Source organism: Hyalella azteca, unplaced genomic scaffold (genome assembly GCF_000764305.2).
Source record: "Hyalella azteca isolate HAZT.00-mixed unplaced genomic scaffold, Hazt_2.0.2 contig13638, whole genome shotgun sequence".
In the NCBI taxonomy this organism is placed as follows: domain Eukaryota; kingdom Metazoa; phylum Arthropoda; class Malacostraca; order Amphipoda; family Hyalellidae; genus Hyalella; species Hyalella azteca.
Window position 1 is genome coordinate 165,479 of NW_025943552.1, and position 16,749 is coordinate 182,227.

Genomic DNA, 16,749 nt, shown 5'->3' on the forward strand with positions numbered 1-16,749 from the left:
AAGAACAGCCTGCATTAATTGAAAAGCATTAATGAAAAATAAATACCGTTGACCATATAAGTTTAAATGTAAATAACCCACATATGAATACCTAGGCATATTGTAATGCAATACGATCTGGAAATCGCTTTTGACGCGCATTGGTGGAATTAAGGGGATTTTGCTTGTCGAGCTGACCTTGAAGAGGCAGCAAAAAAAATTTTTTTTCTTCAAGAGAAATCAAGCACCGAAAATTTAAATATGATATAAAATCGTCTTCTGAGTCGCAAAAAATTAATATGCAGATTTCTAGTCAATGGTGCATAGCATGAAAATAAAATCGAGAATTTTAGCAAGACAGAACAACACATTTAATCCAAATCTAAATGATTATTAAGATTTCCCTTCATGTTTATTGACAACAAGTAGCCTAATTCAACTAATAACCAAACCACAATGAATAAATGAAGTTTGTATCTAAATTATTCTACTAAATTTAGGCAACTTCATATTCATCACAAAGTGCATATCCCATCAAACTCTATGAATAGTACAGACAGCGGGATTTGACGCCACTCACAATCATTCCTGAAGATGTACTCGGACGTACAATTTTTCTGGCGCGACGCGAGATGCTTCACATGTGAAGATGGACAGCCCATACGTAAAGGGGTTGTGCGAGCATCCAGAGAAGCTGAACTTCATCATAAAGGATAAATTTTCAAGGCCGCATGGTTGAACATGAAGCACGCGTCAGTGAATTGGATTACTAAAAAAATTACCACGAGTCGCGTTCAAATGCCAATAAAATGAAAGATGAATGAAGGCAATAATTTATGGATTAATGAAACTCGACCAAACATGTACTCATTTGACCATTTAATATTTCATAGGAATTATATTTTCGCTTGAATTAATAATTATGTACAGTGGGGGGAAATAAATATTCGTACACTTGAAAAATCGTATTTTAATGTATGTAAGTACACAAACTTAACAGGAAAAGTGATTTAAATTATGTATAGAGACGCATAGTATTCAAAAATACTATCAAAAGAAATTAAATCTCAATGCAACAAAAAACAATGCAACATGTTCACTTTTCGGGGTGAAAAAAGTATTCGTACAAAACAATAAATCCGCATTATTTTAATTTAATACTTGGTTGAATACCCTTTATTCAGCTCAACAGACACCAGTCTATTTCTATACATCTCGACCAATGATTTGCAGATGCTGACTGGTATTTTATACCATTCTTCTTGGCAAGAAAAGTGAACATGTTGCATTGTTTTTTGTTGCATTGAGATTTAATTTCTTTTGAAAGTATTTTTGAATACTATGCGTCTCTATACATAATTTAAATCACTTTTCCTGTTAAGTTTGTGTACTTACATACATTAAAATACGATTTTTCAAGTGTACGAATATTTATTTCCCCCCACTGTATATCCCAGACTGAAAATCTACTGAAAATTAGTAAAGATTTTTTTCCAATTAATTTTAATTTTTGTTAACACATTAACAGAATTGTCAAAAAGTTGAGTCAGATTTGAAACTTTACGTCTCCAGCAGTCAATGTAAAGGGCAGTCATGACCAAAGTGATAAGTGAAATGGGCCCATGCTTGAGCTTAGAACAACAACTTTTCTTACAACAAGCGGAGAAAACTGGCATCGAAAGGGAAATGCGAGTCAACGCACTACGCAGTAGAGATTTTCGTATAGTGATTGCACCAAGAGAAGATAGTATGGCCAGCGAGACTTACGAGTTGACCTAGCCTCCATGTACGGCTATCAGCAGTACCTGAAACGACCGCCATCGACAAACATCAACGTGTGAGAATTGCATCGATATACGAGCGCCTTATTAGCTCATCTTCGGCGACAACGCTGGTACACATACAACCGAGGTAACAAAGTTTCGGGTTCAAAGCACGCGACTGTGCGTATGTATAAGCGACTTATAGTGACACTAACTTAGCGTACAGTGGGGGGCGCACAGTGGGCATGGGGCGCACTGGGAGTTTCATTAAACGCATGCTGAGCTTAGAAAAGAAAATTTTCATCGGCGATGAGGAAAACAGAATAATTGCAGCATGACAGATCTGTGATTACGATTATTGAAAGGTTCATGGACACATACGAAAGCCGAAATGGACAAAAAGGTTCTCTTTAAATCATACTATTTTGTCACGAAATTAAACCAGCTCGGGAAGCGCAAGAAATTGGACCGGACGTCATCAAATTGTCGATACCCATAAATCAGCAACTTCTTTTGGCCGGTTGACCCACCTCATCGCGGACGGTTAACCCACCCCATCTCGGCCGGTTGACCCACCTCATCGCGGACGGTTAACCCACCCCATCTCGGCTGGTTGACCCACATCATCTCAGCCGATTGACCCACTTTATCTCGGCCGGTTGACCCACTTTATCTCGACCGATTAACCCACCTTATCTCGGCCGGTTGACCCACTTTATCTCGACCGATTAACCCACCTTATCTCGGCCGGTTGACCCACCTTATCTCGACCGATTAACCCACCTCATCTCAGCCGGTTAACCCACCTTATTTCAGCCGATTGACCCACCTTATCTCGGCCGGTTGACCCACCTTATCAAGGAGATTGTAGCAGCGAGCAGTGTCCTCAAAGGCCTCTTTGGCCAGCAGGAGGCGCTTGTTGAAGAGCGTCACGTGGAGCTTGAGGGCGCCGGCGAGGGCGCGCACGCTGGCGTCGTGCGTCGAGCTCTCCGCGCCTACACGAGGCTCGTCCAGCGCACAGCAGCCGTTGTCTAGGTGGCGCTGTCGGGGCAAACAGATTATTTAAACATGCTTCTAAAGCTTCTATCATAGTATAATATAATATAATATAATATAATATAATATAATATGATATAATATAATATAATATAATACAATATAGTATAATTCAATTTAATACAATACAAAAAAATATAAGATTATACTTCATTAATATATAGCATATTATAACACAATATAATATATAATAAAATTATTAATAGACTACATTTATTAAAAAAGAGTTTTTTTATCTTTATTTATTTCATTTTAATATTTATTTTCGAGCTGATGACATTCATTTAGATGTACTGTTCAAGATATTTTTCAGGGCGAGCGTTAAATGCTTGCTAGTGACACGAGTGTACGTAAATATAAGCACAAATAATATACTTTTCAGAGTACAACTTTCTTGTAAAATACCTTTAGAGATATCTTTTAAATCACATGAAAAGTATACTGGTCAGCAAAGGCATTATATCGGCAATATGGAAATCATCAGCGTTTAAGCTCTGATAAGTTTCTACTAGGTAATCTAGCAAGGAGCGAAGGCTGACAAAAAAAGGACAGAGATAATCGTTTGCAAAGTCGATTTCACATAAATATCGGTACATAACAAATCTAACCAAACAATCTACCTCCGCGAGGTTAAATACCCCGGTATTTTCCCAAATAATACGCTGACAAGTTAAAAACTGCGATTTTATACTAGAATATTAAATAGATGGTCATGGCCAAGTAAACTACGTAGCATAGCAGCATTCTCTATTTGGTTCAGAAGCGTACATAATTCACAGTACTCGTGGGCACTGTAATTTTTTCTGCTAAGTAGCAATCAGTATATACGAGGCGTCGTAATTTGTGGCAACGCGGCAGAGGAGTCGTCAAATCTGACCTCTTCAAGCGACGTAATGAGAGGCCGGCACAGACTTACTGTGGCGAGACTTCGAAAAAAGAATTTCATAGGCCTTATAAACGTTGTAAACGTAGAGCTTTAAAATGTCATTGGTCGTATTTTCGGATGATGTTCTTGAATTATACAAACCAATGGCTTCATAAAAGATGTGAATTTATATAAAAATTATTGATCGTGGCAACAGTGTTCTTTTATTTGATGCACATGGGGCTACCATTTTAAGCATGGCAATTATATACATAATCTGGTTAAAATGTATAATATACGTTAGATTGCCAAATAGGGAGCTATATAATTTCGATCATTATATATGATCAGGTTAAAATTTATGTCACACATTATGTTGCCAAATATGGAGCTCTGTATAATCTCGATCAATTTACAATCTAATTTTACTCTCCATAAATGCCCGACAGCCTAAACAAAATATTGAGCAGGGAAAGGAATAAGTTTTCCATTTCAAGATCCGCGCGGCTCTCTCTCTGCATGGGTTCCCAACTCGATCCTGGTAACAAAAATTGTTTACCTCGAGGGTCGCAATTGAAAAAAAATGGCAAGCGACCATAAATTTGATCACTTTCCCTGCCAAAACAAGTCTTAGAATTACTTGGCAGACATGAAAGCCTTTCGGGAATGCCCAAGGCAATGGATTACTCACATCAAAGGATCTCAAACCGATCACATGGAGAGGCTCAGGGATAAACAACTCCCAGCATTCCAGCGACGTCCAGGCATTTGAGCGTCTCGCTTACAGGTGTTCAGTGAAAGTATAGTTACAAATATTTCCCACAGCATTTATTAAGAAGCATGCAGCAAACATGAACAAATTAGAAGAGGTAAACATTGACAGATCAATGGAATCTACTAGGAATAAATTTGTCTGTAGCTTTAGGCAGAAATGTCGGGATGGGAAAATGAAACTAACGCTACAGGAGGTGAGCAATGATACTACTTACACTGCGTAGGTTAGTTAACAAAAGTTCGCGAATAAAATTCAACCAAAAGCAAAACTAGACTTTTTCAAATTGACATGGAGATTTTGGAATAAGTGTTACTGGATTAAGTTCGTTGACTCCATTTAACTGTATGTCAGTAACAAATAATTAATCAAGAATAGAGACGTTTTTCATGTGAAGTTACAATTTTAATGAAAATTCTACTTACAATCAAAAAACGACGTATAATTGCAATAATAAGACTCATCATCCCACTTGCAGTTACGGAATAAAGAGGTATATTTCGAAATTTTTTTACTCACTTGCTATAAGAACAAAAATTTTCGACCATTTTTCAAAAGAAAATCCAACAGTTATCAAACATACATTTACAAATGATTGAGACAATGCAAGAGGAAATGATATGAAAAATACGGAAGTCTACTGCGGTAAATACTTTGACACTAACGCAAATTTTTGTACAACGGAAGCAGATATTCAACATAAAGATTAATTACCGCTGTCAAACATGGAAAATTGTACAACGGAAAAAAGGCAACTAATATTCCAATTTCTAAATTCGAAAGAGTCTTCTAATTCCAATTCGCAACACCGAAACTTTCGAGTAAACTTCGAAGGCATATCAAATGATCCGTAGTTTCATCAGATGGATCACACATGATCCGGAGTGTCATCATAGGACAGATGGATCACAGGGACGGCCATCATCAAATGAATTTCCCCTCCATGCATCAGTTTAGGGAACGACCCAGGGTTCAGCCATGTGGTTCATCACAAAAGATTCTTGTATTTCGACCCAATGCTTCTATTTACTATGAAAATATCAGTTGGGCACAGCCAGTTATTGATCAGCGGCTGCTGTAGAGCAAATTAACCGACACCATGCGTTAACCATCTACCGCCGTATGTCACTCTCTTGGGAAAATAATTTTCTATTTAAATTATACGTAAACTATTGAGTGTAGCAACCTGAGGACGTTTGTACGCAACAGAGAACATTTTAAAGTTGTCGTACGTGGCGGCAACTATCAGTACAAGTCATTTTGCGCTCACTATAAAGCAACGTATCCTTTTTGAGTAGACTTGTGACAATATTGCTCCGGCTATATACTCATGTCAGGCGGTAGAGGGTTAGTCCCGTCATAGAGAGAAAATATCCACATAACATTGACTTTTGATATTAACGAAGCAAATTGGAGGGAATAGAGGCTGTGCGGGTGAAGGCTGGATTGGAACATATACTCGTAAGATTCCTTCAACAAAATAAAAAATATTTGAGAAATGTCGAAAAATAATAGCCTAAGTTTGAACGCAGGAGGTAAAGTATAAAGTATGTTTAGCGGCTAACTTGACACAAAATTATGGGAAAATGGCAAAAGTCTAAACATTGTGTGTGCACCGGTGGTCGCGGCAGCACAAAATCGGGCCTATGTAATGAATTCGGAAAAAACAGCATGTCATGCATTATTCTGCTCAAATCGCAAGTTTACCAAGAATTTAGAAGCAAAGAAAACGCAAAGTAAATTGAACATAAACTTATCGAAAACGTGCTTAACGCTTACAATTCTTATATACTTGAAATTTCTAATCGATAGGTTTTAATGTACCCTGGTCACTTTCTTCGATACTCAGGTTTCAATATTTTTCGCACAAATTTAGATTCTCTCAATTGATATAAATTGTATTATTTAAATTGTTGAAATGACGTACAATGGAGTTGATCTCCGAAACGGTTTCGATGAAGATATGGCGAATATACCTGGAGTTTTCTTTCCATTTAATTTATTGGTGGAGATATAGACTTGCGCATTCATTTTTGTTACAGGACGAAATGGGAAGCAGCACAAATAAATAAGGAAAAAAAACAATGTAAAGTCTGTGATTAAAAACATGGATCTGCAAATTAAATCCATGTCTATGCAGCATAAATATAAGTAGACAAATAAAACACCAAAAATAATCCGCAAAGAAATTCACACACAAGAGAACCGAGTTCATAGAGTCATAAATAAATGGAGCTACAAAAGAACTCTGTTCGGTGACTCAGATATGAATGAAGTTGTAGAGAACAATGGAGCAGGGTGGAGGCGTCAAGATCTTGAAGAAGCGTTGTGGTGTCACCAGATCTTTTCCTCGGCAGCGGCTGTCAACACGCAGCTGTCGTTTCTCGCCCATGCTAAACCCACGGAGCTTTTAACAGCCTACAAAGCAAAATATGCCCGTGGCGTATCGTAAATACACGTGCCCGTCTCACAGTTTGCAGTTGTGGTGGTGGTAGCAAAGATGTCCTAGAAATAATATTTTCGGAGGAACCGCTTTTGTTTCAAATCATTCACGGTTTCAAGCAAATTTAGAACAACTTCAGTCATGTCGAGCTTCGGTTGTATCCTATCTACAATTGTCTTATTTACATTTAACTTTCCAGTCTTGTCTTGCACTCCGGTTATGTATAACTTTCAGTACTCCGATCTATAATATAATTTAAGCATCGTACACGTAAAAGACGTTATAGACGTCAAAGATTGAGAAATACGTTCAAGACGTCACATGATTGCATGGCGTTGGTCGCAAGCAAGAAAAAAAATCTTTTTTTGCCTAACTTCATAATAGTCGAGGGAACAGCAAAAAATTACCCATTCTGGGTAACAACAGTAAAATTTTTAATTAAATACGAAATTCCAGAAACGTTTTAAATCATATATAGATCACAAGAAATCAAAATTAAAAACAACTTCAGTAGGTAGCTGTAGAACTTGGACAATTGCACAACAGATACAACAATGCAAAGCTATTAAAGATATCAAATATAAGCTATTGTACAACAGATATTATTATTTAAAGCAAGTTATCATTACCGATGTCGAACATGGACAACTGATACAAATAATAACCGCTATAAAAAGGACAATTGTGCAACAGATACAAATATTTAACGCAAAGAATAATTAACGCTGTTAAACTTGGACAATCGTACAAAATAAACATATATTTAGAGCAAAGGATAATAACCGCTGTCAAACACGGAATATTAACCAAAATGAACGAATATTTAAAACAGGAAACAATCATCAGGATCGTTTTCGGCAATCCCCGCCCGACGGAACCAATTACGCCTTCAACAGCGGTCCCCCAAGTACGCAGACGCGCGGGTCACATGGTCAAGCGTCGCCACTCGAGGGCGGCCAAACATCGATCGCTTCATCCGAACTTACGCAGATGCTCGGCAATTGCTTCTTTGTCAGCCGGGGCCTATACTTTCAAAAAAAGTTAAGAGATCGTAAAATGATAAGCCTATCATTGACGGCCTTTCAAGCAAAATCCAGCAATCATAGACAAGAAAATAGTGCGTAAGTACTTACGTTCACTTAGCGAGTTTTGAAAGTATGGCTCCGGATATCAACGGAGACAGTGAGAGCTCGAAAAAACGGCGGGGTGGAATTTATCATTTCCACGTCCTGAACAATTTTATAAGCTTCAACAATTCGAGGACAACAACTTTTCACTCGAGAACAACTGAATATCGAAGCTTCAAAAACTGTAAATTTTCATTTCAAGCTTTTTCGGGGGTTTAGTGATCAAGATTGAGAATTCCAAGGACACAATTAGGCCAGAGAAAAGAGAACAAAGCTGAATTGATACTGCTGATTTACTTATTTGAAGTTGATTATGGTTTTCGGGTAAAAGCAGAAATAATTGAGAAAAAAACAATCAACAATTTACAGATAGGTCACAAAATCTTGGCTAAATATTACTTTAAAAGAGCCACCTCATAATATCCATAGACTAATTATAATCCCTTTAATATTGTAACATTGCCGATTGAAGAACCCTCAGTTATTAAAAACAATTGAGAGCAACTAACTCTTTCTAGAATCGTCATGAAAACTTAAGAAAAATCGTTCGTCATCAGATAAACTATAATTCACATTCAAAGTCCTTCTTGTTTACCATGAATCGTGAATGTCAGCTGCAGGACATAGGATGCCCATGACGAAACCACGAAGCTATTATCAATGGTAGCTCGAGAACAACTGATGGATATAATATAATGGATATAATCATAATTAATAGCACAGGGTCGACAGAAGTCAACTGCCCTGCGTGACGTGTTTCTGCGTCTAAAAGAGCATAAAATGTAGTTGAAGCTCACAACAGTGCGAATTATATAGAAAACTTTCGCTTCTTGATTTGAAGACTTTAAAGGTAAAATTATTTTGTATATTTGAAACCAATAATAATTTTTCATTATGGATCAGTTTTTTATTTAGAAAATGTTGAAGCATAATATACAATTCAAACGTGAAAAAATGCACACAAAAATAATACTACTTTCAAGGAAAATATATTCTTGAATCATCAACGCATTTATGTGAAATTGATTATAGTTATTTAGAAAATTAAATTATCAAGTCGACATATACAGGGTGTTTCAGAATTAAGTAACCCTCTTAATTTGTTAATAAATAAAAAACTAAGAACGTTATGAAGTTGAAACTTGTTTTATTTAAAAGAAGAACATTTTTATGGTAATATTGTATCCTAGTTTTTAAATATAATATCTTTTAAATGCCCACCACAATTGTTTTGACAAAATAGGGCTCTTCTCTTCGTTGCTTTCATAACCTTCATTATAGTGTTTCTGACGAGAGTGCAAATTTTTGATATCCGCAAATTTTCGATAAAGATATTTAAATGTGTTTTTTGTTTGAAGGATCCTTGTTTTGAAATGGATCCTGTAATCACGTTGAACTTCTGTTATTGACATCGTTATTGACTGTAGCGATAATTTTTGTTCTTTCTTCTTTGCTGTAGCGAATCATGATGAAAATTTAAGGCTTGATAATTAAACACAAATTTAGCAAGCTATACAGGATAACGACGTAACTATGATACAATATTACCATGAAAATGTTCTTCTTTTAAATAAAACAAGTTTCAACTTCATAACGTTCTTAGTTTTTTATTTATTAATAAATTAAAAGGTTTACTTAATTCTGAAACACCCTGTACATATATAATGATGGACTGCTGCTCTTTAAGATATTTGATGACGTTTGCGCCAGTCTATCGATCGTTTACCAATAATCTACAGACAGCAATAAAATGCCCCAATAAAATCATATTATTTCCGCTACTTTCCCTGCCAACTTATGGCCCAGCACAACAAAAACGGCGAGCGCGAACGCCTATTAATACGGCAATCAAATTCAAAGAAACCATCCTCATAAATACGGTCCCGCGGTGTCGACAAAAGGACTTAAGGGCTGATCCCTGCACAGGCCTATGAAATATGCCCGAAAATAACGAGCCTTGCAAGCCCCCGACGCCAAACATGGAGCGACAAATGTTTGGTAGTATTGAGCCATCTATCCACTTGCCACCATTAATTTATATGGGCGTGGTCTTCAGAGAGATATTGAACCTAATTCATGTGTTATTATGCAAAAGAAATCAATGGAAGGGAAAATAAGTCTGGCTTACACGACATCCCTGCAGCAGTTTAAATTAAAGCTCTAAATTTGAGGTTTGTATCATTGAGAGAATATCGATTGCAACTTCTTTTGTGAAATCGCTGCGATGATTTTCACTATAGACTTGAACTTCAGAGGTCAAACGATTTTACATGACAATAATGTTTAGTAATTAACACTCGGAGAAATTATTTACTAATGTAAATAAAAATAAGCATAAAATATTAATAACGTTAAGATATATAGAATCTGGGTTGTATCAAAATATTTGCCCACCGACATGAAGCTCTAGAGAGGAATATATGTAAAAAATTACACGATGTCCGATTTTTTTATAAAACTCGAAAGCTGTACGAGTCAAACACGCAGAAATAGCTAGCACTTTCCAGCAGATCAACAAAAAAGACCAAATGGCAGAGAATGAATGATAAATGTTCATCAACAGTTCATTCGTCTTTCAATATTCAAAATAAGACCGGAAAACGATATCGCTGCGCTCCTTAGGGACAGCGAAGCAATTAGGCGCGCCGGGACCACGGGCGCGAGAAAGAGCTTACCTGAAGCTTAGGTTTTAATGAATCATGAATACATAAAATCAGGAAAAAATACTAAGAAAAGCTAAATAGTGAAATAGAACCCTTGAAAGGTTTTCGAATTATTATTTTTATTACAACACATATTTATTTCGTACTTAATGTAAGAGTACAGACCAAAAATGTGCTCCCCAACAGACGTGGGAGAGCACTGATTTATTAACGAAGAATTAATTGCATATCAAATTCAGCTAATTCATTAAACACATTTTTATGCAGGTTATGCCTCAATCCTTGCATGGCATTTTAACCCTTTTCAGCTCAGTGGTACATATATGGTACATTAAACAGCATGATGTAATATTGCATCATACATCGCTCTTGGTTGAGACAAGCCTGAACAAGTGTACTGGAAATGCACACCAAACCTGCCACAACATGTTCATATGAGTACAACCCCTTAAGCCTGCCAGTTTGTGCTCTGCTGTCACGTTGAAAATAAGTGTCGCTGTGCTCTGCCAAAAATAATGGCTTCCAGGGGAAAGTAAGTATATTTTGTACATTCCTTTGAGAACCAGGTTCTTTTGGTAACTGCATATGTTGAACAAGTAATAAACTGACCTCTTCAGTTAACTTTTACATTTGTCTAATGCATTATTTTTTCTGGATATCGTTTTATATTTGCTGTGCCATATATGGTTCGCTGAGCTAATACAGGTACATTTTTCTGAGTACACATATTTACAAATATCAAAATTCTAGCATGTTCTAAATCCATTTTATGTTTCATATTTCAGATTCCAGACTATGCACGAGATATTAGGTATATTAGAAGAAGATGAGAGCCATGCAGACGTTTATATTGAGCCTAATGATCCCGGCCTATTGACTGATGAAGACTCTGCTGATGAAGTGGATAGTGATAGTGGATTGATAGATAATTTGTCTGGCAGACAACTGACTGGTAATGCTGAAGGTGTATTCAATGACGGACGACGTACGACTGAAGATGATTGTGAAGATCAACTGAGTGGCAATGATGAAGTTTTCTTCCACGACGAACGTAGTACTACTGAAGATGATAGTGAGGCTCATAATTCTTCGCCTATCAATAACTATAAGACTCCAAAATGTAGTCTTGGCACTTCACTCACACCTGGTGACTGCATATTTCCTGAGGCAAATTATGCAAAATATAGAGATTTTACTCCAGTTGAACTTTTTGAACTACTTTTTGATGATGATGTGTGGAATTTGCTAGTGGATCAGACAATTGTCTATGCAACTTTCAAAGGTGAAACAGATTTCTTGGTAAGCAAAGATGAAATGAAAGTGTTCCTTGGAATTTTGATAGTGTCTGGTATCGTTCCTTTATCTTCTCGGAGGATGTTTTTGGAGAAATTCATCTGTGACAAGAAATGAAGCTGTCTCTCAGACTATGAGAAGAATAAGCTTTGAAAGGAGCTGGGAGACCGCCATCCTACTCAATAAAGGGTGACAAACGATCGAGATGATATTCGTTTTGATGGAATAAAACATTATTTTGTAGAAACACAAGACAACAAAAGAAGATGTGCTGGAGAAGGATGTAAGATAAGACCTTTCGTTCAGTGTTGCAATTGTAATGCAGGCCTCTGCTTGGCATGTAATCTTCCATTTCATACCAAATAATGATATGTTCTGAGTAATTACATTCTGATCAATATCTCGCTTTTTACCTTTTACATGTAAGTCCAACTTAAAGTATAATGTATTTGAACACAATTTGATACTTGAAATAATGTGTTTGAACACAATGTAACGCTAATTAGAAAATTTGTAGTTCACACGATGGATCAAATATTTGTTTTAGTTTTGCCATTTTACAGTATTTGGAATAATATTGCAAAAAATATTGAAGACGTTATGTTTTATTGTCAATTTTAAATTTGCAATATCCTAAAACTGTAATATAACATGTCAATTTACAAATATATAAGTGCATTTCAGACACGGTTGTTTTTTCTTTCAACAAAAAAAATGTACTTGGATATGCTCAGTGGTACATATATGGCACATCGTATTCTAGCAATACTATTGTAGAGAAAAGCAAACTGAGACGTTTTCCTAATCAATTAGGTAGAGGCAACACCAAAAATTTGATAAAAAATGAAATTTCAAGAAAAAAAATAATTGGGGCTGAAAAGGGTTAATTAGCAAGAAAATTATCTGGCAACGATTCAATGTAAAAAAAATCTATAGAGTAAATAAAATGCGTTTAAAAAATTATTTTTTAAAGACAACACTTCTAAAGAATACAGTGTCTTTGATGTTACAAATGTACAATGAATTTCTAATTTTATTTTCATATATTTAAAAAATTAATTTTCGAATTTTTTTAATGTATAAAAATTTTGTAAATTTTCAAAATTATTTATTCTGTCAACTGATTCAAGCATTGTCACTGACTTTATGCAAGTGTGCAAAATTTCAGATCGATTGGACAGGTAGAAGTTTGTTAAATATCGATTATGAGATTTGTAGCAGACAAACAAACAAACAACAAGAAGTGAAGTTAAAGAGAAGTGTTGTAAAATAGGTAAAAGTACAATAAACAAACACAACTTCATCGAACAAAAAAAGCCCTCAAACTTCTGTAATTGTTTTCATTTGGCACTTAAAAGAAAGAATATGTTGATAAAAGTGGGGTACACGTTGGAATAAAATGTAGCGCACTGTAACGTCTAGAATGAACTGATTACACAAATATCTATGAATTTAAATTGAAAAGCCAATTTGAAACGAATGACAAACGTGCTACCAATTGCCTTTACTATACATGCAGACTAAAGGTGGAAAACTTTTATCAACGTTGCTGTTCATGGGGAATGTTCAGTATCCCTATAAAAATTAGCAATTCTAAACGACGTAGTAGGGATAAAAAAGCTGTAGAAATACTAGTAATAGAGATCAGAATAAACCAGAGACTGAGCAAAGTCTAGAGCGAGATAAAATTCTTCGTACGTTAATAGAATTTGCTGATCAGTCGTCCAATATAGGACTAGCCAAGGCCCGTAAACTCACTAAAATGAATTAAAATTAACTCACTAACGTAAACGTGACAGATAGAAAAATCTGCATAGGTGCACTTTTTAATAATACTTGGGATTTTACAATGCATTAAAAGATGAATTTCATGAATATTAATTCACGTTAAATTGAGGATTTGGCATTGGATACGATAAAAATGAGCAATAATAAATATGCTTACCGTTACAAACTTGAAGTTAACGAGTCAACGATACCCTTACTTAATTATACAAAACACATAACAAAATCGATAAGTTACTGATGGTCGAGTCCAACAGACCGAAACTGTGCTGCGCCCCACGAGGCCTATAGGGCAAGTCCCACCGGGACTGTGAGGGGGAACTGAAATAAGAAGCGTTGCCAATAAGCCACGCAGGAGACATGCGCACAAGGACGGTATAGATACCGCAAATGAGGGAGCAAATCCCGGCTTATCGTGAGGCTGTTAAACGCCACGGTCGTCACCAAGGGATAAGCCGAACCTCACACGATGTCAATATCCTAACCTAGCAGGGAGGTCGCTAACTCATTTGCAGGCATGGCCAAAAGAGTACGAGCGATATATAAAATTTTACAAAATGTTTGCAATGATCCTGTAAAAATAAATCGAATAAATGCATAGCGACAAATTATTAGCGAAACATAGAAACCTCGACATGCTGGGGATGTTGACAACCGAGAACAACAACAATAAAATGCTCGACAAAATGATGAAATAACATGCGATGGATGAAGCCAGTATTACCACATCTGTGATGACTAGACCTTCACTAGCTGCCAGGCGATTAAAAAGAATTGTTGGTCGGTGTATTTAAGAGGAACCAAGCTTTTTTATGGGCGACTTGAATGAATTCCACGGCTCAAGAGGAGCATCAAGAGATTTGTTTGCTATGGTTCCACAGAGAACTCGCCTTGACTGTACTATACGAAAATGTTTAGCCATTTTATGAATGGCCAAAGAACGGCCAACCGTCGGCCAACGACAAAACATCCGAAGCTTCAACTTGGGGTGGCAGTCGACGTGCAACAAGGAGATGGATTCGATTACAAAGAGCCCCTTCAAAATGCCGATGGTTTAAGAAAATACATTAAATAAAGCCAGGCGACTCGAATTACTTGGGAAAGAGCAGTGATGGCGTATCTCAGGACATGAAAGATTTTGTAAGGATCTCGTTAGTGCAGCATTTGCTTTGCTGTTGAAAGTAGTTGAAATTCTACAAATTTTGCCATGCATATGCATAACACGATAACCTAGGCGAAAGGAAGACTGACCAAATTTTTAGTGATTAAAAAATGGATAATTTGATAAATTTATCATCTTTTTGTTCGGCTTTCGGAAATTATTTCTTGAACGAACTCATCTATTATGATAATAAATAAAATAAAAATAAAATAGGAAAGGGCAGGCTAAACAAATAGCACCATTGTCCAAATCACAAAATTTTCTATTTGAAAAAGAAAACTCCAGGACCGAAACACCAACAAAAGTCGCAACTAAAAAATTAGTTAACATTTTAAGCTACAACAGGTGTTGGACTTCAGGTTAGTAAACCACTGGGTTGGCAAAAAAGAACAACAACGCTAAATGGTCACGATAAGTTTTACCAGCGCGTTGATATGCCTGTAGTTAAGCTCTATTAAACCTGACCGCTGCATTTAAGAAGCCAAGAAACCTGACCCCATGAGTTGAATAAAACCTCAAATTATTAACGTCCGTAGGATTCTTAATTATTGGACCGTTAGACAGGCCAGAAAAGTGCAGAAGGAAAGGTAACGGAGTAGCAGCCTATTAATGTCTCAAAGCGTTCAGTTGATCTGCCGTGAAGGAGCTCGGGGATATTCTAGGCACAAAGCAGGGGCATAACATTTAACCTCAGCTTCGTTATGGGTCGTCCACGTTTGGCCAATCAGCTGAGCATTCCGGTAGGTTTTTATAGGGATTTTTACAGGGCATTACTCACGCAGACCTGGCGAAAGACAGATTCGCGCAGGTTAAAAGGGAATCAAGGGTTACCGACTAATTGTAAGTAACGGCCATCTGGACATCTTATAACATTTCAAAATAACAGCAATGTATTGAGAAAATTAACAAAAGAAGGATTTCTTCCAAAATTATGTTTTGGGTGACCTGGTTTTTACCTAGTATCCTCAGTGGAAAAATTACGAAAAAGCAACATAATCGAGTATTAGGAGCTTTAAATGTTTATATAGTGGGAATTACTTCATTAATAAATATCATCATTTAGTCAATTGAAATATTTTATGTAATAAATAAAATAACTGAGTTTCTGAACAACGCAAACAATGAAAGCGTCTTGTTAGAGAACTCGCAAGCTTAAGCTTGTTCCGGATTACGGATGTTTGAAAATCATTTTATATTTTACTGAAATGTAATTAAATGAACAATTCTTCTGAAGAAATGCTATGGTAGAGCATTTTCCTGAAGATATAATATAATATTTCACTGCAACACCGACAAGAATGCAGCAAGGGTCCAGGATCGTGCGCGACAGCATGACCTCTTGCAACGCAGGCATGCGCGGCGCTTCGGTGAGGTGACCGCGCGCAGCTGCGAACCTCAAAGACCGCACGGTTGTGGCCCTCAAAGACCGCACGGTTGTGGACCTTAAAGACAGCGCATGGCTGGGGACCTCAAAGACCGCATGGTTGTGGACCTTAAAAACGACGCACAGCTGCGGACCTCGAAAACCGCACGGTTGTGGACCTTAAAAACAGCGCATGGTTGTGGACCTCGAAGACCGCACGGTTGTGGACCTTAAAAACAGCGCATGGCGGCGGATCTCAAAGACCACACGGTTGTGGACCTTAAAAACAGCGCATGGCTGCGGACCTCGAAGACCGCACGGTTGTGGACCTTAAAAACAGCGCATGACTGCGGAACTCAGAGACCGCACGGTTGTGGACCTTAAAAACAGCGCATGGCTGCGAAAGTCAAAGACCGCACACGGTTGTGGACTTCAAAAACCGCTCATGGCTGCGGACATCAAAGACCGCATGGTTGTT

At 37.0% G+C, this 16,749-nt stretch overlaps 2 protein-coding genes across 3 annotated transcripts in view; one reads left to right on the plus strand and one right to left on the minus strand.

Annotated features, from left to right (window-relative positions):
* LOC108665125 (triple functional domain protein-like) overlaps positions 1 to 16,749 on the minus strand; it is a 155,258-nt gene that overhangs the window by 20,653 nt on the left and 117,856 nt on the right. For both annotated transcript variants that reach the window (XM_047883760.1, XM_018151852.2), the window contains exon 3: positions 2,595 to 2,783. In XM_047883760.1, coding sequence (XP_047739716.1) covers positions 2,595 to 2,783 — 189 coding nt within the window. The remainder of the gene's footprint in view (positions 1 to 2,594; positions 2,784 to 16,749) is intronic.
* Positions 10,975 to 12,149, plus strand: LOC125178909 (piggyBac transposable element-derived protein 3-like). Its single transcript, XM_047883761.1, has 2 exons — positions 10,975 to 11,200; positions 11,454 to 12,149. Exons 1-2 carry the CDS (start codon positions 11,184 to 11,186, stop codon positions 12,076 to 12,078), a joined length of 642 nt encoding a protein of 213 aa, XP_047739717.1. The 5' UTR covers positions 10,975 to 11,183; the 3' UTR covers positions 12,079 to 12,149.